Source organism: Poecile atricapillus, chromosome 11 (genome assembly GCF_030490865.1).
Source record: "Poecile atricapillus isolate bPoeAtr1 chromosome 11, bPoeAtr1.hap1, whole genome shotgun sequence".
Taxonomy (NCBI): Eukaryota; Metazoa; Chordata; class Aves; order Passeriformes; family Paridae; genus Poecile; species Poecile atricapillus.
In genome coordinates this window covers 1,486,240-1,508,529 of record NC_081259.1, presented here as the reverse complement: position 1 = coordinate 1,508,529, position 22,290 = coordinate 1,486,240, and the positions used below count along the sequence as shown (strand labels likewise).

The following is a 22,290-nucleotide window of genomic DNA, read 5'->3' as shown; positions in this document are numbered from 1 at the left end:
GATGGAGTGATTGTGGCTGAGGACATTGGCAGGATCAGAGGAGGGTTGGTCATTTCTGCAGCACGGGGTGCTGAGGAGAGAGGATGGAAAACAGAGGAAAGAGCCCCAGGGGAGCAGGGGGAGGCTCATGAAGCAGCAAGAAAAGGAGCCTGAAGCAATCCAGTCAGGGTCCTTGCACTTTATATGCTCCTGTTCTTCTGGGACTTTGGGGAGCAGTAAAAGCAGAGCAGTTACTTGCTGTATTTAATGGGGCTGGGCTGTGTGTGTGATAATAAAGAATTTAAAACTAGGAAAAAAGCTGCTTTAGCTGTGGAGTGACTAATCAAATTCCACCAAAGACACAGGCACTTGGGAGTTTGTTACAGATATTTTACAGATTTAAAAGGATATCTCCTGCTTTAGAAATGCTTTTGCTTGATTATTCCTAATTTTTTTTTCCTAACTAAAGCGTATTTGGGTTGATAAAGAGCTTCAACATAGAACCAGTAAAACTATTGCTGGCATATGTGACTATTTCAATATGCTGCTTCGAAATACAAGCAATGTACAAGTTATTGACTGCTGCTATTGATCCCAAAGCAGTTACCAAGTACCTGGCATTTTCAGATGCCAGATCCAATTATTGATATAAATTATAATGCAAGAGATGCTGTGCTTGAGGGGGAGATTGGCTTCCAGAGAAGGACAGTTTGCAGGAGGAGGGAAGAAGAGCAAGTAGAAAAATTAAAAAAGGCTTCCTGACTGTGGGTAAACAGTAACCACTTTTTTTTTTTTTTTTTTTGCCTGTTGGAGGCCTGGTTTTTAATCACCCCACAAGCAGTTTTCATTTCTGTAGTAAAATTGCTTGTGGTTCTATTTAATTTGTTTCTGCAGGAGCTAGCTTTGGTGAAGATCTCCCAGGAGCTGCCGGGCCTTTTAGCACAGCACGTACAGCCAGTCAATGAGAAACGATTCCCTACATGGGAAAAATTCCTCCAAACATTTCTTACTCAAGGTAAATAAGACTGCAAAGTCGCTGGGAAGTGTTAGAAGGGGTAATTATGCCATATTGTCTGCCATATTCTTGTTAGTCTTGGGCCCATTTAAATATTTATCTCCTTTTATTTCTCCATTACGCTTCAAATGTTCATTTACCAATGAATTATAGGCCACTGTTCTATCATTCATTTGTCCTATCCAAGCTTTTAATCCATATTAATCCTGGGTTCTGAATCCATAAACACCAGCTCCTTAATCCTTGGGTGCTGCACCAAAGGCTGTCGCATTTGGGGAAAGGTTTTAGGCAATTCCAGCACGTGAGGTAAATGTGAGAATATTTAATATATAGATTTCTTTATGGAAGAGACACGGATGAATCAAAGCCTTGAAGATATTTTTCTTTTTAAATAATGCCACTTAACACATCTAGGACCAATTTTATTACATAGCAGTTTATCCCATCAAATTGGGTTATGGCATTACATGCAATGAAAAAGCAAATCCAGAATGCCAAATCTTGGTGGTTTTCCTATGGAAAACCAGGCTGGAAGTTGTTATTTCCATGCCAAATTCCTCTTGTGGGTGAATGCCACAGGCAGACTCTTATCTAAGACCATTACATGGATGGGAGTCTCCAAGATGAGCTCACAGCAGGAATTACAGCTCCCCCCAATCCCAACATTGAATTTCCCAGCTGTTGTGGGCCTGGTGTTGAGCTGGATTCACTCCCTCTATCCCAGAGCCTGTTTCTCCAGTCAGCTGTGGGATTTATCCAGTTTGGAGTGGGATTGAAAAGCCTCTAATTAAACTCCTTTCTCCTCCAAGAGATCCACGATTCTGGCTCTGCTGCTCCCATTCCACTGATTTATTTGCTGTGTGTCCAATCCCCGCTGGAGCTGGTGGCTCCATCCTGTGCACTCCAAAGGGCAGCACTTGTGGATTTGATTCCAGGAAAATTCCTTTCCAGGTGGAGTGATCGAAGCCTTCCCGTTCTCGGCCCGCGTCGCCACCCTGACGGTGGATCTGCTGATAGAGCCAACGGGGGAGGTGACACTGCTGTCATCTGGAGATCAGCTCCACGCTGAGGGGCCCCTCAGATCTTCAGGCACCACCATCCCACAGCGTTCCGTGGATCCAGAGGTTCTTGGAGTGCTGTGCTTGAAAATTGGGGAGGCCTGTAAATCCAAAGGAGTGCTGGGCTACTTCTCCGTGGACTTTGTGGCTTTCACCCATCCCCAAACCAGGGAGCAGCAGGTGAGTGGGGCAGGTTTGTTACCTCACCCTGTCTCCATGAGACTGAGAAATTCCAACTTTCCTATGGAACTCCAGAAAATATCAGGAGAAAGCTTTGTCCTTTGGAACAAACGATTTCCAAACTCTGGGGCGTGTGAGCTGAGGAAAGCACATGGGGTGTTCTGACAGCCTCAGATGCAGACCTGATGCATCTCCTTGTTTTTCACCTTCCTGACATTGTTTTCTTCTGGAATCTTTGCTGAGGACACCTCAGTGTAAAAGGGAACATCCCTGGATTTTAAGGCTGTGGGGAACTGGGGAACTTTCAGGTTTTTGGTAACTGACAGCACTGCAGGGTGGCTGTGGTGCACCAGAAAATCAGAATAATCATGGAATGCTTTGGGTAGGAAGGAACCTAACAAATAATCTCATTCCAACCCCTCATTCTAACACCTCCCACTATCCCAGCTTTCTCCAAACTCTTTCCAGCCTGGCCTTGGGCACTTCCAGGGATCCCAGGGGCAGCCACAGCTTCTGTGGGCACCCTGTGCCAGGGCCTCACCCTCACAGTGGTTTGTGAGCTCTGGAATTCCCATGCCAGCGATATTTGACTCCCAAAATGTACACAGGCATCATAATCAGAGCTCTGGATAAGACATATTGGGTAAGTTCCATGGAAATTGCTTTAGAAAGATTAAGGGATGACATTGTCACCCACAGAAGTCCATGGGAGTTTTGCCAATTGCTTCACTCAAGCCAGGAGATAACTGAAATGCAGGAATGCTTCCTGGATTATTAATTGTTGTGACATTTCCTGGCACAAACAAGGACACATTAAATCATTTAGTGATTCTTGTGTCTTCCTAGAATTCCTGTCTGTTCCATCTTGGTTTTCTTCCCTTTTTCCCAGCTGATTTTTACCTTAACATTTCCTATGTTTATCAGCCTGTACCACAACTTTAACATTATTTAAGCACAGGTTTTTAAATTTAACTGGATGTGGAGGCAATTAATGAGGCCATCTGTCTTGGGAGAGAGAGATCACACAAAGGCCCATGAAAACACCATTTTTTTGGCAAACAAGAAATCCTTTCAGACCCTTGGAACATTTGCTCACTCGTTTCACAAGTGTCCACTCAAATGCATTAGGTGGGAGAATCAGATGCATTTTCCTGGAAGTACAGGATACTCAGGAATTCTTCCCAAGCATGTTTTACAGGAAATACTGATCTTTGGAGCACTAGGAGGAAAGGATGGATAAGGAATGTGTGTTGTCACACAGCTCAGTGGGAGCCAAGAGATCCAAGGGGCAGGGAAAGCTGGGGCTCCTCACAATTCCCTGTTTGCCTCAGGAATTTGTTTCCATCTCAGTTACACCTGTGCCTTCATCCTGAGGGGAAGGGGGATGGAGATGATGTTTTCAGTGTCTTGGAGAAGAAGTGGAAAAGCATAATTTGGAGTGAATCACTCCTGATTCCCACTTTATTTTCCAAGATGATCATTCCAAGCAAAGCTTTGGAAATGTGAGTGAAACCAGAGTGAAATCCTGCCCAGTGTTGAGCGTCAGATCCCAGCTGGGAGCTGCACCCAAATAAATCCACTGGATTGAGTGGGAATATTTCAACACATCAACTTCCTTACATTATACTTTGGAGAAGCAGGATCCCAATCCACCTTTTCCATGGGTCTGACAGGTTTTACACAGCCCCAGCATTTCCCAGCACTAATGAGGGAACATTGGATAAACAATTCCCACACGTGTCCGAAGATCTTTCTGGACAATGGAACATTTTTTATGTTTGTTTTTTTTTTTCCAACAAGAGCCACGGTGTTGTCATCAGCCATCTCCCAACCTTATATCCAGCAGGACAGAGGAGTTGCAGAGCCCTAAAACTGAAGTTTTTGGGTGAGCCCCAGCCCATCCCAGCAGCTGCCACGAGATGGCAGCCGGATGAGAGCCTGCCAGCACCGCCCCAATCAATTCTCCTGCAGATTTTAAAAGTCGTAAAAGCCACTCTCTTTCCAACGCCCCATTGCATTAATATTTTACTAATTGACATTTTTACAGTATCACTCAAGCACTTCTTTAAAAATAGCACGGGAGCTCTTTACAATAACGCAGCCGTCGATACCAGCTGCAGACAAAACAGTTAAACGGGAGAGAGCCGAGCTGTAATTTAGTAACTCTTTAAGAATTTATGTTTCCTTCCCTTCTCAAGTTTACATTCTAAAGCTGAAGCGTTTTTATGGAAGCTGTAAAGAATTCCAGCATAATTGTGACTTTATTCACTGGAGATGTCTTCACCACGAAGCACCAGCTCTGAAGCTGTGTGTGCCAAAGGAGAATCCCCTGGAAGCAAATATTTCCTTGGATAAACAGCCAGCAAGTCTTGTAGGATGTATTTCTAACTATTATTTTTTCCATTGGTGGGATTCTGGAGAGTCCTAATCTGTTCTCTGCCTAGCTTGACCTAAAACCAGTCTTAAATCGATTTAAAATCTTAACTACTGCCTCTACCCCCTGCCTTTGAACTTTGATAATCAAATATCAGTTCTGGACTGTTCTGTTCCAGTTTAATTTCTGAACATAAATTCTGAAAATCCCCACATTTCAGATGAAAACTCCTTGTGTTCTGCTAATTTTTCCACGCACCCTATCAGGGTTTTACACCTCCAATCATAAATATGTACAATTACATCCATGCCCTTATTGTATGTGCTCAGAAAATGGGGAATAATCTGTAGGATTTTATTATCCTTTACTTCAATTTCACCTTTGCACAGGTCATCTCCTAAGAGCTCCTGGAGGGGATGATTTATCTGGTCAGGGCCCTTGTCCAGGCCCTGTGTCCTCCCATTTCTGTAGCAGCACAAAGGAGATTTAAAGGGCATTTTTGTGTTTCCATGGCAAAAGGGAATCCCCTGCTAGGAAAAAGCTGGAAAATCTTGTGCCATCTGATCCTTCTTCCTTTCCCCCCCACCTTAGGGATGTTCTGGGACACATCCAGGGCAGGAGGGGACGTGGCCACAATCAAAGTGTTCTCAGAGAGTCCTGAGCCAGGAAAACCATCCTTGGGGGTGATCCCAGCTGGCACCAAGGAGTGACCATTTGGCTGCTCTCACTTCCAACAGGGGTGGTTCAGCCCCAGGCTCAGGGATGCAAGGAGGTGGACAGGTGGCTTCCAGCCATGTTTGCCTTCCTCCTATTCTTGCTCCTCCTCCTCCTCACACCTTACGCTGGAAAATGTAAAATATTACAATGACTTTAGCTAAAGAGAACGTGAAGCTTAAGGAGGTTTTGGAGCTCTCCCTTGTTACAGCAGGGGAGGGGATGGACACCTTCCTTATCCCCCCTGGAGATCCAAACTCTTCGTTTTGTAGACAGCAGCAGAAATTGGGCTGAGGTGATGAAACCACGTCCAAAAGCTATTTAGTCCCCTCTGGAAGCAAAGAGAAACACCCTAAACCAGTATTTGGTCAATCTTGTGATTTCCAGCATTAAAGTTGCCCTGCTAAAAGCTTTTTCTGTTCTTCCCTGCTCTCCCAGCCCCTTCCTTGGGCAAGCTGGAGCCATTCCCTGGAGCAGGGGATCCAGGAGAGCTCCTGTCCTTCCCAGAGCAGCTCCTGGGCACGTGCCAGCGGGCACTGGAGCCAGGCTGGCATGCTGGGGCTTTGTTTAGATGATGTGAAAAGGATCACACAAGTAATTAATGGGTTTCTCTCTACATCTGAAATTAAAACAATGCCACTTGCACGTGTTTTAATTGTAGGTACTGTCCAGGTGGGATTTGGGGAGGAACTCCTGCACGATGCTGGTGCTGCCCCACACCTGGTGGGGTTTGTGTGAATCCCTGGGAGGGTGGAATGAATTTACCCACTGCTGATGGCTGCTTAGCTTTGCCAGGCTGCTTTTTAAATGTTTTATCTGCTGTTAAATCCTCAGCCTCAGAGCATTTTGCTCTGGGACTCACTTCAGCCGCAGGGATGTTTTTGCTTAACCTTTTTTTACAGTTCCCCTTCAGTCCAGCTTGCCTCCTGCAGCTCAGTTTGTGCCCAGCAAAGCTTCCTGGTGTGGATTTTGAGGTCAGGTGTAATATCAGGGTTTGGATTAAGAGCAAACACTTCACTTGGAGCCAGTGAGCAGCCCTCAGATACCCAAGATTTTCAGTCCCTGGTTCCCTCATGCAGCTCTGCTGAGGGCAAAGTTTTAATTGGGAGTGTAAAACCCAGCCCAGATAAGATCTAGAACACATTGACAACAACAGATTTGTTGATAATATTTATCAAAATTAATGGAATGCTCCCACCATATGAATAGTTTCTAATTATTATTTGGCTCGTTGAAAAGGCTAGCACACACTAGAAAAGGAGAAATGGACAGCAAAGTTCTTCCTGTCTTGCAGAAGTGATGATAAACAATAAATTATTGAAGAAAATTAAGTATTATAATTGGGGAACATTCCCCTATTACTAAGTAAAGCCAGCCATTAGCATCCAATTTGCATTTTAGACCGTGCAGCAGGAAATATTTAAGTTGACAAATAGGATATTTAATACAGCAACAGATACTTGGCAGTTAGACATTAACAACTGTTACTGGGGTGATTTATTCCCCATTATCCAAAGGGCATTACTCTGTGCATATGATTCTGAAATTGACTCCAGTTTTCCAAGAGGCCTTGGCTGCCTGACCCCTTAATATCCTTATAATGAGTCCATTTACCATTCCAGGGCTGAGGCAAGTTGTTCACGGGGAGATTTGTTTTAAGGGGTCCTCTGTAGGGCAGATCTTGGTGTGTGGGAACATTGCTCACTGGCAGGGAAGGCACAGGGATTTTTTTAAGTGGGAAAAACCTCTGGGAAAACCAAGCTCTGGTTATTGGGGTGGAGGAGCCTTGCAGAAGCAATCCACAGTGCTTCCCTCAGCCTCGTGAGTCCTGCCTGAGAAATTATTTCTGAACTTACAGAAGAGTTCTGCTTGCTCCTGTTTGGAAGTGGTTTGTGGAATCACAGAATCCCAGAATGGTTTGGGTGGGAAGGGACCTTAAAACCCATCCAGTGCCACCCCTGCCAGGGACAGGGACACCTTCCACTGTCCCAGGCTGCTCCAAGCTCCATCCAGCCTGGCTTTGGACACTCCCAGGGATCCTGGGGCAGCCCCTGCTGCTCTGGGCACCCTGTGCCAGGGCCTCACCTCCCTTCCCACCAGGAATTCCTTCCTCACATCTTTATCACTGCCAGCCCTGCCCCAGCACCAGCCAAAAGCAGGAATGCCAACACACAGGACAAAAAAAAGGCAGAGATGTTCCTTCACAACTGCTGAATTTTACTGTTCTTGTGGTTCTTTTTAACTTATTTGGATGTCCCTCTTTGTTTTGATTAGGTGTGGGCAACAGACCTTGACCTTTGCTACAGTGACCAGCTGGCCCTGACTCAGCTCCTGTTGTACCTGACAGATGGAAATCTGGATTGTGGCCTGCAAGGACCTCTGGGATCAAAGGAGAGCAAAAGCCAACAGCTTCAGCACGAGGGGACAAAACCTGTAAGCAGTGATGTGGTCCCAAATATAATCCTGCATGGAACAGCCAGTTCATCTGCTCTAGAGGAGCTGAATCTGATCCCTTCAGGTTTTAAACTGCTACTCTTGGATTTTACCTTTATTCAGGTTAATAAAGCCATGGGATAACAGCACAGTAGGAGTTAAAGTGGAATAATCCCATCCCTGGAAGTGTCCAAGGGCAGGTTGAACAGGGTTTGGAGCACCTTGGGATAGTGGAAGGTGTCCCTGCCATGGCTTGGGCATGGAATGGGATGGGCTTTAAGATCCCTTCCAACCCAAATGTTCTGAGGTTCTATAAAATGGGAAGAAAGGTCTTTAGAAAAGTCAGCATAATAAATGTATGTCTGTGTACATACACATAGGGATAGAAAACAAAAGCTGTTTGCCATATTTTGACAGAAGATTCACAGCTCCCTTTTTTCCATCCATAGAGGAGGGAATGTATCACCATTCCAAAAATGTCATGGAGCTGTAATTTAGAGGTTAACGAGCTCTTGATCCATTGTTCTCATCAAGCAACCACTTTTAGTTGGAGAGAAGTAAATTACATCTGATTAGTCCCTGTAGTCCAAGTTTTAGAAATGAAAAGTAATCAAGTAGCAACTTTTTTTTTTTAATTAAAATTCTGTCAGAATTAACATAAATTGTCATTATATGCTTTATTTTTAATTCTTTCTGTATTTCTTCGATTTTTATCTCCTAAAGAGTTAACTACAAGACTGCAGTCTCCCAGGAAAAGAGAAAAAGAAACAAACCAAGAGACAAATGTTTTTACTGCACATGATCTGTAATGAATGATTAAGTAAAACACTTTGTGTAAAATTATGATGTTAATAATGATTCTGTCCCTTTTAATTTATTAGATATTCTCCATGCTGGTAGGGTTGATTTTGATAAAACGGAGCAGCCCCGGAGTTTGTGAGAGGATTTTATTTTTAGAACTCCTTCTTTGAAAGAACAAATTTCCTAGATACTGCTGCTCCTGTAATTATGTACAAAACCAATCACTCATTATAGTTAGGATACATTATCTTCTAGACAGATGAGGCTAAATAAGCAACACATTAATAATTCATCCTGCAGTTCATTATGCATGTGTATGCATGCTTTGTAGCTGAAATAAGCACCTCATCAACCTGATGCCAACCCTTAAACAATAGTTCTGTGTTATTGCAGCCACATTCAAGTTTACGCTTGTTAAACTGCTGCTTGGATTATTTTATCAAGCATTCATTTATTTGTGGTCCCCTACTGCAGAGAAACAGATTTTGGAAGCTCCTTTTTTAAGTTAATGACTTGAGCAATGGGTGTTATTAATTCTCAGAATATTATAAACATGATTAATTTTCAGGCAGAGATGTATTAGATCAGGATTTCAGCTATGTCAACTTAAATGAGTCAACGTCAAAACAAATATCATTTTAGGGGAAATACTGTAAATTACAGGCTTTGATGTGCAGTGCCCCTGCTCCCAGGGAAGAGTCCAACATTAAAAATAACACCAGGAAAGCCCTGGTTTAGAACAGCTCTGCTCAGAGCTCCTCAAAGCAACATCTCTGTGCTTCTGGCCTGAGCCAGAGTTTAAATTTGATGCAGCACTGACCTTTTTCCAAGGGGGAGAGAGGGCAGGGTCAGGTGGGATATTGGGAATAAATTCCTCCCTGGGAGGGTGAGGGTGCCCAGAGTGGCTGTGGCTGCCCCTGGATCCCTGGCAGTGCCCAAGGCCAGGCTGGATTCAGTGCTCTCACAGGGCTCAGTGACCACTGAAGCTGTGAAAACACCAAAATGTGGTTCAGAAAGAGCAGTTCTGTGGATCTGATTTATCACACAGGGGTTTAGGGAAATGTCTGAGTCCAGCAGAGCCTGTGAGGAACAGGAATTCCTCCAAATGGAGTCTTACTCCACACTGAGTGCTCTGGCAAAAAGCTGTTTACAGAATCCCAGAATCCCAGGATGGTTTGGGTTGGAAAGGCACTTTAAGCTTATCCCATTCCACCCTCTGCCATTGCAGGGACTCCTTCCACTGTCCCAGGCTGCTCCAAGCCCTGTCCAACCTGGCCTTGGGCACTTCCAGGGATCCAGGGACAGCCACAGCTGCTCTGGGAAATCCATTCCAGGATCTCCCCACCCTCACAGGGAACAATTTCCTCCCAACATCCCACCTTACCCTACTCTCTATCAGTTTGAAGCCATTTCCTCTTGTCCTGTGCCTCCATCCCTCGTGAAAAGTCAGTCATTTAGCATTTAGGTTCTGATGTAAAGCGGTGTGAAAATGAGGAATGCTGGCTTGTTCTCTGCAGCCTGCCCCAAGCAGCCCCCGGTGTGCCGTGGCCAGCAGCCAGCTGAGACATTCCAGCCTCTCAGGGATCTCCTACAACCTTCTCCTCCACACCTGTAAAGCTCGTGGGGTTGGATTTGACCTCCAGGTATGAACAGGAAAGATGAGAAAATGTGAAATTCCTTCTGCAGAAGGTTTGTTTGTAAATTATTTTATGAGGAAACCCCTTCTGGCAATGTAAATCATAAGTCATAGAATTGTTAGGGTTGAAAAAGGGTTTTAAGATCATTCAACCATCAACCCACCACTCAATGTTCACCATTAAACCATGTTCTCAAATGCCACATACACCTATTTTTCTTTCAGTTTAAGTGTGTGTAAGACTTTCAGGGGTTAACTTGCTTCTTGATAAAAATAACTGTTTAAGGACATAATTTTAAAGTTACTTTTGACCACCTCTTACTGCTTTGAAACCCAAGGATTTGCTCTGGAATAGACTCTGCTGTATTTACTGTGTTCTCTCCAATAGGTTGGAGCAATAATCTATTTAAACTGAGCAATAATTCCTTACACACAATTCCAAACCAGCCCTTCTCAGCTATGGGTGTGTACTGTAACACATTCATTGCAATTACCACTCTTTCAGGAATAAATAAAGCAATTTTATCTTAATTAACAGGAAAAACAAGGAACAGTTTTTGTGTTGTATGAAGACCAGAAGCGACACAGCCTGGGAATGATGTAAGTGTGGACTGTCCCTAACCTGGGGTGAGAAACACCTGGGGACACTCTGGGACACATTTTGGGAATGATGTAAGTGTGGACTGTCCCTGACCCAGAGTGACAAACACCTGGGGACACTCTGGGACACAGCCTGGGAATGATGTAAGTGTGGATTGTCCCTAACCTGGGGTGAGAAACAGCTGGGGACACTCTGGGATACAGTTTGGGAATGATGTAAGTGCGGACTGTCTCTAACCCAGGGTGACAAACACCTGGGGACACTCTGGGACACATTTTGGGAATGATGTAAGTGTGGATTGTCCCTAACCTGGGGTGAGAAACAGCTGGGGACACTCTGGGACACATTTTGGGAATGATGTAAGTGTGGACTGTCCCTGACCCAGGGTGACAAACACCTGGGGACACTCTGGGACACAGTTTGGGAATGATGTAAGTGTGGATTGTCCCTAACCTGGGGTGACAAACACCTGGGGACACTCTGGGACACAGTCTGGGAATGATGTAAGTGTGGACTGTCCCTGACCCAGTGTGACAAACAGCTGGGGACACTCTGGGACACAGTTTGGGAATGATGTAAGTGTGGACTGTCCCTGACCCAGAGTGACAAACACCTGGGGACACTCTGGGACACAGCCTGGGAATGATGTAAGTGTGGATTGTCCCTGACCCAGGGTGACAAACACCTGGGGACATTGTGGGACACAGTTTGGGAATGATGTAAGTGTGGACTGTCCCTAACCTGGGGTGAGAAACACCTGGGGACACTCTGGGACACAGTTTGGGAATGATGTAAGTGTGGATTGTCCCTAACCTGGGGTGACAAACACCTGGGGACACTCTGGGACACAGTTTGGGAATGATGTAAGTGTGGACTGTCCCTGACCCAGAGTGACAAACACCTGGGGACACTCTGAGTGTGCAGGGAATGAACAGCCAGAACACCTGACTGTCACCTCCTGCTCACAGAAGTGCCCTGACTTCTCCCAAGCTTGGCCTTTGGGAGAGTTTTGGGGTGGTTTTAAGCATTTCAGTAATAAAAGAAGGGCAGGAATGTGCTGAGCCCAAGGGCTGGTGGCACTGCAGGCTCAGGACCAGCTGGAATTGGCTTCAGGAGAGCTGCATTCCCTGTCAGGAGCAATCTCTCCCATGGATTAGCACAGGCTTACTCTTCCAGGCAACATTATTAAAAACCTGACTTCCACCAGGCAAAGGAGGGTGAGGTTTAATGCCTTTTTATATTGTTCTTGCCCAAGTTTCCTGCCAAAATAAGATGTAATAAGTGAGGAGCTGAAGCGTTCTGCTCTCAGCCTGTTCTGTATTCCTTTGATGCTGCAGCTATTTCATTAATGACCTGGATAACAAAACAGCTTCTTCAAGTGCTGGATGTGTCTGCACAGTGTTCTGGAGGGCAGGAATAGAATTCAAAATGATCTCCACAAATTGAAGGAACAATATGAGAAATCGAATTAGGTTTGGTTGGAACCAGGTGGAAGAAATTACATTTAGAGAGCAGTAATGAATATGAGGAACAAGGAGGTTTTGGGAACAGGATCTGTGAATCAAATGATGTCCTGATCCTGTGGAAAAAAGTAAATGTGTATCCTGGGAGATGCTGGAAGAAATCCTGCTGTTCTGTGAGAGGGAGGCAATGAAAATGTTTAGAGCTCTGGAGAGCATGACTGACATGGAAAGACTACAGAGGAGAGGGAGGGCAGAAATGGGATCTGCTAACGATCTCCCAGCACAGAAGAAGCCTCTGCAGGAAGGAAAAATCTGATTTTTTGGTAGTAGGACAAGAAGAAATAAACTCAGCTTGCAGCAAAGAGGATTCCTGTTGTCTGCCATCACATTTTCAGTGCAATTTCATAGCCTTAATTGGGAAATAATTTCAAGATTGTAGGAGCTGGAGCTTATAAAATAACTGAAATACCTGAAACATCTCTGAGAATTACCCATTTTATTCCATCAGAGATCTGTGGTCGATTCCAGTTAATGAGGCACATTATTCCTCAGTGTAATTCCCTGTTCCATAAAGTGTGGAGAGTCTGTGTGTACCACTGGGAAAGTAAAGCCTCAAAAGCTGCAGCAATCTCAGAAATGTTGATCCTGCTGAAATGTCTTTCCCAATTTTAGGCTGAAGCAACAGTTTTTCCCAACTAATGTGGGTGTTTCAAGTGTTCTGCTGCCTCAGTCCTACCTCAGCAGTCACCTTTTACTTGGAGTAGCTGAAACCTCTCTGCTTACTTCTGCTAAGTTGATTAATAAAAATTATTTATTACACAAATCCTTTCCGTTGACAAGTTAAAATGGAGCCTCATCTTTCATATCTCCCTGAAGATTTTCACCTTGTGAGATTGAAAATCCTCATTAAATTCCAGCACCAGGCAGGCACAAATGAGAGGGCGATTGTTTTTAAGCATGTGAAGGGAATCATTGGTAAACTCATTTGTTTGGATATCATTAACAGAACAATTGGAGAGGATCTCCAGGGGGTCCTCCTGACCTTTGCTCGCAATCTCTTCATCATCCATCAAGAAATATCAGCACCTAATATGCAAGGCGAGACCAATTTTAAGGTGAGGTGTTAATTAACTAACGATCCTGGTTAATTTCTGTACAAGGCCTGCAAATACCTCATGCTGGATCATAAACAAGTGCTAAACCATTCCTTTTTTATCACTGGCTGTGTGTGGTTTACAGTGTCTGGGTCAGTGTAGTCGGTCTCCCACGAAACCCGTTAGTTAAATTTAAGTTTGAAACTTTTTCTTTGAAAAGAGACATCCTTGAGCGTGAAGTTATTTGTAATCTAATGCTCCTGAGTGTCCTTTGGAAGAGCAAAGGAGCTGTTGGCACTGCCTCACACAGTTCTGTCACAATTGCCTGATTTATTTTAAAGGGACACCATCAAGGTAAGAATCTTAAATTAGAAACAAATTTCTCAGTTGATAATAACTGCTTGGATTATTAACACTGATTTCTTCTAAGCAGGCAGCCATTAATCCATTCATTCCCATCCCTCACCTCACCATCCATTTCCCAAAGGGATTTTGTTCCCAAATTTTCTCTGCTCTTTGAGTGTCCCCATCCCTGGAGGAGGGGGGAGGACGAAGCAGAGGGGCTGCTCACGCTGGGGAGGTTCCCCCAGCTCTCTGCCAGGAAAGCAATCACAGATCCAACCCCGTGCCCTGGAACAAGCCCTCCTGACAAAGCTGATTTTGGATTCCAGAGAATTGCTCAGCTTCCCACAGGGACTTCTTTTGCTGAGCTGCATCACCTTTAACTTTATAAAAACTTTGCAGGATCCTGGCTGTGTGTGTTTTGTGAAAGGGGAACGCTGTGTTAGATTTGTATTTTCAGTCATGTCACATAATTTATAGCAGATTCTTTCCACCCTGACTGGATTTTCAAGTAGAGTGTGAAATGACAGATTTTGGGGAAGACATAATTAAATTTCAACATGTTACAGAATAAACAACAAGAAAAAAAATTCCCATTTTTCAATATGAGGGGATGAAAAGCAACCACTGAAGAAAAATATAAAAGAGAACTTTTCTTCATTGTGACTGAACATATGTGAAATAAAACACCTGTTAGTTAATTAGGAGTACAAATTGCATTTTTATTTACCTGGGATTTGTACATATTTACTAATAATTCCCTCAAGTGTCCCCAAAGTAATATTAAATTTAATTGGTGCATCCTGTCCCGTGTAACCCTGTTACCTGTTCAAGGCAGGCAGTGCCAGCTGTGCACCCTGGCTGCTGGATTCCATTATAATGCCCATTAAATAACTTGTATTCCTGGAATCTGTTACAGATGGCAATTCAAGATATTGAAGCAATTCTAGGAGTTACAGCAGAAAACAAACTGGGATTGGAAGAAGAGAAACCTCGGGAAGCAGATGCTCTGAAAGAATAGTTAACAGAAAATGTTCAAGTGCTTCATTCCTTATGCTTCTGGAAATGCTTCCTCATCTGTAAGAACAGGTTTGGTTTTCCTTCTGAGCTGGTGTGTGAAGTAACATTAACTGAGACAGAAAATCTCCGTGATTCCTGGCTGAGGCATTGGGAGCATCCCACCTTTCTTGCTGAAAAGCACAGGATCATCCTAAGGCTCCTCATGTCCCTGTTGTCACTCCTGAAGTTCAGCATGTGGGTTAAAAATCTCATTAATGGGCTTCTGCTGTCTTTGTCACTCGGAGCAGGAGATTCACTGAAAAGAGCCCTGAGAGCCCAAATTTTCCAACAGGCTGTGGGCTGAAATACTGAGCACTGAAAGGCAGGAAAGGAGGTGCAGGGTTAGACCTGGCAGAGACAGTCCAGAGGCCACCAGGGTGAGCAGAGGGATGGAGCAGCTCTGCTGGGAGCAAAGGCTGGGAGAACTGGGATTGTTCACCTGGAGAGGAGAAACTTTGGGGTGACCTCACTGCAGCCCTGAAGGGGCTACAGCAAAGATGGAGAGAGACTACTCAGAAGGACCTGGAGTGCCAGGACAAGGGGAAATGGCTTCAAATGGATGGAGATTTGGGTTAGTTGAGATATTAGGAAGGAATCCTTCCCTGGGAGGGAGGTGAGACCCTGGCACAGGTGCCCAGAGCAGCTGGGGCTGCCCCTGGATCCCTGGGACTGTCCCAGGCCAGGCTGGACAGGGCTTGGAGCAGCCTGGGACAGTGGGAGGTGTCCCTGCCCATCCAGGGGTGGAATGGGATGAAATTTAAGGTCCATCCCAGCCCAAATTTATCCTATGGTTCTTTTGCCTATAAATGCCTTAATTTTAACCCCACTTTATCAGTAATCCCACATTCCTCTGCAGAGCCATCTCTGCTGTTGTGCTGATTTTTCTGCTATCTAAAGACTTTTGCAGCAGTTCTTTTCTGGTCATTTTCAAATTATCAGGAAGAACAGTAACAGCACTAATTCATCAATAGAATTCTACTTGCACTATGATTCCCAGAATTCCATGACTTTTGCAGGTCTGTCCATCTGTGTTTTAGATACTGGTGATCCTTTTGGTCACAGCTGCTGTGCACTGTTGTTAAAGGACAATATTATATTTGTAAAATTACCTTTATCTATCAAATCCTTAATATCCCAACAGACAACACATTCCACATTTTACTATGGAAGAGCAGATCTCATTGAATGAAGACTGTTATCCTAGGAATTGCAAGTATCCTTGGAATTACTTCCCAAAAAGCTCAAGCAAAACCAGTTTTAACACAAACACTAAATGAGAGCAAGCAGTTGCATGAGATCAGCACCCAGCTTTTTTCTGATAGCAAATCTTTGATCCCTCAGCATGAAACATTATTTTTTGTGGGATTTTTACCTCTTCTACTTCGGTCACAGAATTAATTCATTGCAGATGAAAACATTTGCATAAATTCCGATTCCTGCTTCAAATCAAAATCCACAGGAGTATTTTTAATTCCTGTTTTTATCGCTGTTCTACAGCAGTGCAGTGTTGGGTTTGGATACTCCAGAGGCCACAGAGATTTTTCCCAAGGTGGAATTTAGCTGCACTTGAGCTGGTTTGCAAAGGGTTAAGGAAAAGGAAGCCTTGATCCAAGCCAGAACAACATAAGGTCTGAGAGGCTCATTAGTTCACTGGCACTTAATAGACTGCAGTGTCCTAGGAGGAAATGAAACCTGCACTTCCTTCTGCCTTTGTTCTACCCTGACAAAAGAAAACTGTACCTGTTTTTGCAGGAAACAAGCGACCTGAAAGTTCCCGTGGTGAGAGAGATTTCTCAGCCTGTGCAAAGTGTGAAATGTATTTTGAGGAGGGGGGGAAAAAAAAAAGTTTTTAATTACTACTAACACTTCTGAGCCTTGAGCTGATGGAAGGATTGAAACTGCTTTCACATTCAGCTCTCACATCCAGTCTCACATTCAGCTCCCATGCTGCTGGTGCCAAAAATGTGTGTTCTTTTAGCAATGCTGCAGACTGAAAATGAAATTATAACATTGGTAAAAAGTCAGGAATGTAATTCTCTCCACACTACTGCATTATTTATTCCCACTCATTAAAAGGATAATAGAGTTGTTGAACTGTAGACTGAATTTCAGAACATGAGCTGGGAAGAAAACAAGTGTGAAGCAAAAGATTAAAGGTGGCCCAAGTGTGGCTTCTCATCAGAAACTGCCCCAAAAAATGCCAGATTTGGGCAAAAGCTGGAGCTGCTTCCTCAGCTGCAGGGAGTGGAGGAATGCTCAGGAAGGAGGTGAGGGACAGCAGGTTTGGCAGCAACTGCAGAGGTTGCAGACAATTAAAATAAAGGATTTGTGCTTCCCAGGAGTCAGAGCTGGAAATGGAGATGTTTAACTGGCAGCACTTGGTGGATTTTGTTTCAGCCAGAGTTTAGTGTAGCACAGACCTCTTCAGGTCAAGAGCTACCTGGAGCTGATGACACTGGAAACTGGGTCTGCTGTTCTAGGTAGTTGGGTTTAAAGCCCTGGATAAAAAAGAAAAAAAGAAGCTTTTAGCCCACATTTCCACATTTAGAATGACAACTCTGAGCACACAGCAAAAAAAAAGCAGTTTATCAACACAACCACTTCCAGATGTCTTCTGAAATGAAATGTTCACCTTCTCTCTTTCTTGGAAGATCTCCAGTACCTCAAGATCAGGAGAATTCACCACCTTAACCTTGGCTAAGGTAATAAATCCCTGAATTTTTAAGGCTATCCTTAAACATTCCTATCAAATCCACTTAACAGTGGGATAATGTAGATCTGAGGCACCCCCTGCTACATTGTACAGATCCTCTGTGTTATACTAGACTTTGTTATATTGAGGAACAAAAGATGAAGAACTACAATCATTGACAACCTTCATTAATGCAATTAATGAAATACAACAGCATTGCATCACTCTTAAGGTTCAATACTTTATTTCAGCCCTTCAGCACAGCACCAGGTTCCAACTTTTCTATCTTCAGCCACTGTTATCACTACTAAGAAAGATATTAAAGCTAAACTGTATGCTCTATTAATTATAGGGAGGTGAACTTGAAGGGGAAATTTGTTGCTGGTGATGATTAATAATTACTTGTTCTACACACATGTAGTATAGTGAGTAAACAGGGCATATTGTTGGGTAATAATTGATTAATTAACGTGTTCATACTAGATAGCTCAATGGTCCAAGATTGCCGAGTTTGAGATATTGCTTGCAATTATTGAAAGAAAAAAAATCTGTTTCCATTTCTCAGTTTTCTGGACTTTTCCCCCCTCTCAATCAGAATGCTAAATGGTTCAAAACCTTAGCTTTTAATTAGAAAAACGGAATACAGGCTGTGATTTTAAAATATTTCTTTTGAAGGGGTCTGACACTTGATTTTAGGGATGTCTGCCAGGTAAGCCCAGTGCAGTGGGATATTCTCTCCTGAGCACAGGTGAAGCTGGGTGATGCTGCAGGTGCTCCCTCAGCAAGAGGTCAAGAAAACCTTTCTAAAAATGTAATTGTCCATTTTTTTGTGATTCTCCCGCTCCTCCCTCGCTCCATGCAGGGCTCAGGGTGACCCATCCCCTCAGCTCAGCCTTGGTGTGTTTGTCACTGAATCCCAGGATCCCTGAGGTTGGAAAAGCCCTCCAAGACCATCGAGTCCAGCCTGTGACTGACCCCCAGCTTGTCCCCAGCCCAGAGCACTGAGTGCCACCTCCAGGAATTCCTTGGACACCTCCAGGGATGGGGACTCCAGACCTCCCTGGGCAGCGCTTTCCAATGGCTGACCACCCTTTTTGTGAGGAAATTCCTGCTGCTGTCCACCCTGAGCCTCCCCTGGTGCAGCTTAAGACGATGTCCTCATCCTGTCCCTGTTCCCTGGGAGCAGAGCCCGATCCCCCCGGCTGTCCCCTCCTGCCAGGGAGCTGTGCAGAGCCAGAAGGGCCCTCCTGAGCCTCCTTTTCTCCCTTTCCCAGCTCCCTCAGCTGCTCCAGGGGCTCCAGGCCCTTCCCAGCTCCATTCCCTTCCCTGGACACGCTCCAGCCCCTCAGTGTCCTCCCTGAACCGAGGGGCCCAGACCCGGGGGCGATTCCCTCTCCACTCCCGGGAGATTCCTGTTCCACTCCCGGGCCCCTGTCCCGCTCGGTTCCCCGGGCGATTCCCGTTCCATTCCCGGGCCCGTTGGCTCTGGGTTCCCGCTCGGTTCCCTGTCCATTCCCGGGCCCACTGGCTCTGGGTTCCCGCTCGGTTCCCTGTCCATTCCCGGGCCCATTGGCTCTGGGTTCCCGTTCCATTCCCGGGCCCGTTGGCTCTGGGTTCCCGTTCCATTCCCTGTCCATTCCCGGGCCCGTTGGCTCTGGGTTCCCGTTCCATTCCCGTTCCATTCCCGGGCCCGTTGGCTCTGGGTTCCCGTTCTATTCCCGTTCCATTCCCGGGCCCGTTGGCTCTGGGTTCCCGTTCCATTCCCGGGCCCGTTGGCTCTGGGTTCCCGTTCCATTCCCGGGCCCGTTGGCTCTGGGTTCCCGTTCCATTCCCTGTCCATTCCCGGGCCCATTGGCTCTGGGTTCCCGTTCCATTCCCGTTCCATTCCCGGGCCCGTTGACTCTGGGCTCCCGCTCGGTTCCCGCCCCCGGGCGGCGCAGGCGCGGAGCGGGCGCAGGCGCGGAGCCCCGCGGGATGCGGGCGCTGCTGAGGCGGCTGCACGGCGCGGCCGTGGCGCTGCTGCTGTGGCGGGGCCCGGCCGCGTCCCCGGCCCGTCCCGCCGCCTCCGAGGTGCTGAGCCAGCACCTGCGGCAGCGCCGCCTGCCCCACTGGACCTCGTTCTGCGTCAAGTACAGCGCGGTGCACAACGACCAGTTCGGCCTCTCGCACTTCAACTGGCCCGTGGACGGCGCCAATTACCTGGTGCTGCGCACCGGCTGCTTCCCCTTCATCAAGTACCACTGCTCCCGCTCCGCGCCGCAGGACCTGGCGCTGCAGGACGCCTTCTTCACCGCCCTCAAGGTGCTCAACGCCGGTGAGTCCGGCCGGGCTCCGTGAGGGGCGGCCTGAGGGGCCGGGACGGTGGCTCGGACCGGGCAGCTCCGCCCCGAGCCCTCTCCGTCTCCTTTCCCTTCTCTTTCTCCCTCTCTCTTTCCTCCTGACCTTGTCTTTCGCCTGTCCCTCTCTTTCTTTCTTTTTCCCTCTCTTTCCCTTTTGCCCCTCTCTTTCTTTGCTTTCCCCATTTCCCCTCTGTTTCACTCCTTTCCCCTCTGTTTCCCCTGTTCCTCTCTTTCTGTCCTTTCCCCTTTCTTTCCTTTCCCCTCTCTATCTCCTATTCCTTTTTCTCTCCTTTCCACTCTCTTTCCCCTGTTCCCGACTTTCCCTTTCTTTCCTTTTCCCTTTCTATCCCCTGTTCCTCTCTTTTTCTCCTTTCCACTCTCTTTTCCCTCTTCCTGACTTTCCCCTTTCTTTCCTTTTCCCTCTCTATCCCCTGTTCCTCTTTCTCTCCTTTCCCTTCTCCTCCTTCTCTTTCCCCCTCTCTCCTTACTCCTGTCCCTCCCCTCCTCTCCTTTCCCTCCCCTCCTCTCCTTTCCCTCTCTCCCCTCCTTTCCCTCTCTCCCCTCCTTTCCCTCTCTCCCCTCCTTTCCCTCTCTCCCCTCCTCTCCCTCTCTCCCCTCCTCTCCCTCTCTCCTTGTCCCCCCGGCCGTGCTCAGGAATTCCCGAGCTGTGGCCGCAGGGCAGGGGCAGAGCCGTGGTTCAGGAGAGGATTTGAACCAATTCGAGCTGCTCTGCCCGCCTGGGCCAGCCACAGATCAGATATCTCGGTATTTAAACAGCTCAAGCCTTCGGTAGGGAGCATTTTCCAGCTGGAAATCCGGGTGCTGTGGATTCTGTCCTCTAAACAATCCTGAAGCGAAACTTTGAGGCAGTGTCTGACAGGACAAGAATTCTGATCCAGGAAACTCAGGCTGCTTTGATCCTAATGTGCTGCTGGAATATAAATCTTTAAAATAAAAAGGCTTTATCAGTACCTTATTAATATTAAAGTAGATATAATTATTAATATTAAAATTTTAATATATCATATTAAGTTTCGGAGTGTATAATTTCAAAACTTTGGCTGCAGATCCGAAGCTTATTTGAATGCCAGCAGTGACAGTGCCATAACATTTGATATGTTCTTTAATTTTGTATTTAATTTTTCACAATTTCCTTTACTTCACAAGTCTTCAGTGACTTTTTTTAAAAACTTGTGTGCAGGTCCTAATTTTCTGATCTTTCCAGAATTACGCAGTGACAAGTTATGATCACAAAGATTGATTTTTTAGTAGCACCTTTAAATATGATTTTCTTTTTCCCTCCACCCAGTCACACCTTTGTTTTTCTCACAACTACTCTTCATGTTGCATATTTAAATAATGATAAAACATGATTAAAAAGGCAGTTTATTTCCCTCAGGATCCTGCTTGAAGCACTTAGCTTCAAGCATGTTAAATTTGGTGTTTCTGAATTCAGGGCCTAAATCCACCTCTGTTTTTCCTTTTATAATAAATAGAATATTGTCTGCAATACTTTGGGTTTAGTATTTGGATATATATATATTTTTATCAGTAGAAATCACATATTTTAATCAGTAGAAATCACATGTACATGGCAATGTTTCACTTCTTTCATCCTATTTTATTTTTCTAATAATACCTGCATATTGCTGCTTCCTGCCTCCTGTCAACAGGAAAGGTGTTAAACACCAATTGCTGCATTTAAATAAAGACAAAATTCTTCCTAAGGCAGCTTTTCCAGGAATGCCTTCCCTCTCACTTCATTTTGGAGTTCCCATTCCTCACTCTGATTTCCCTGGCTCGCTGTGGTGTGTGTAACATGTTTTTATCTCTCCTTAGGCATCCCAACTTTACTGTATGGAATTGGCTCCTGGTTCTTTGCCCGTGTCACAGAGACTGTTCACACCAGCCATGGCCCAGTCACAATTTATTTTCTAAATAAAGAAGATGAAGGAGCCATGTACTGAACTGAGTATCTGTCCTCTGGTGGGCTCTGTGCTACAAACACCTGCTGCTTTTGACTAAAAACAACTAAAAAACCTTGGTTTTTACACTGTGTTCTCATACTGTGCTGTTTCAGGAAGCTGTTGGGACTTTGTGGTCGTGAGAGATTTATTTTTGCAGAGGTCTGTGAAGTTGAAGAATTAGAGTTTCTGAGGGTATGTCTGGAAGTCAGGGACTGCTGGACAAACCTGTGATGATTTAAAGAGATGCATTTATCAACTTGGAGAACTGAGTTGTGGCCTGTGGGCAAGGAAACTGTGAATTTTCAGAAGTCTTTTCTCCCTGAAAAGATAAAGCTGCTCAGGTGTAGATCCTGTCTAGGTATTTCATAATGAATTAATTGTCACAGGTGTAACTGTGATTGAATCTGTGATCACAATCACCTGGAAGAGCCTTTGGGGGAAAAAAAAAGAACAACCCCACCCTAAAAGAAGTGCAAAATGGCTGTATCACATTTCTTGAAATGATATTTAAATAAAATATCCAAAATACATTTGGTGCTTGTA

At 45.3% G+C, this 22,290-nt stretch overlaps 2 protein-coding genes across 2 annotated transcripts in view; both read left to right on the top strand.

Annotated features, from left to right (window-relative positions):
- Positions 1-14,741, top strand: part of IQCH (IQ motif containing H) — a 50,550-nt gene extending 35,809 nt beyond the window's left edge. Inside the window, exons 16-22 of the mRNA XM_058846913.1 lie at positions 874-994; positions 1,946-2,232; positions 7,595-7,753; positions 10,072-10,197; positions 10,729-10,790; positions 13,261-13,369; positions 14,610-14,741. Coding sequence (XP_058702896.1) covers positions 874-994; positions 1,946-2,232; positions 7,595-7,753; positions 10,072-10,197; positions 10,729-10,790; positions 13,261-13,369; positions 14,610-14,711 — 966 coding nt within the window. The 3' untranslated portion in view covers positions 14,712-14,741. The remainder of the gene's footprint in view (positions 1-873; positions 995-1,945; positions 2,233-7,594; positions 7,754-10,071; positions 10,198-10,728; positions 10,791-13,260; positions 13,370-14,609) is intronic.
- Positions 14,742-19,383: 4,642 nt separating this feature from the next.
- On the top strand, positions 19,384-22,290 carry C11H15orf61 (chromosome 11 C15orf61 homolog). The gene is made up of 2 exons (XM_058846915.1): positions 19,384-19,755; positions 21,620-22,290. The coding sequence occupies exons 1-2, from the start codon at positions 19,416-19,418 to the stop codon at positions 21,745-21,747; spliced, it is 468 nt and encodes a 155-aa protein (XP_058702898.1). The 5' UTR covers positions 19,384-19,415; the 3' UTR covers positions 21,748-22,290.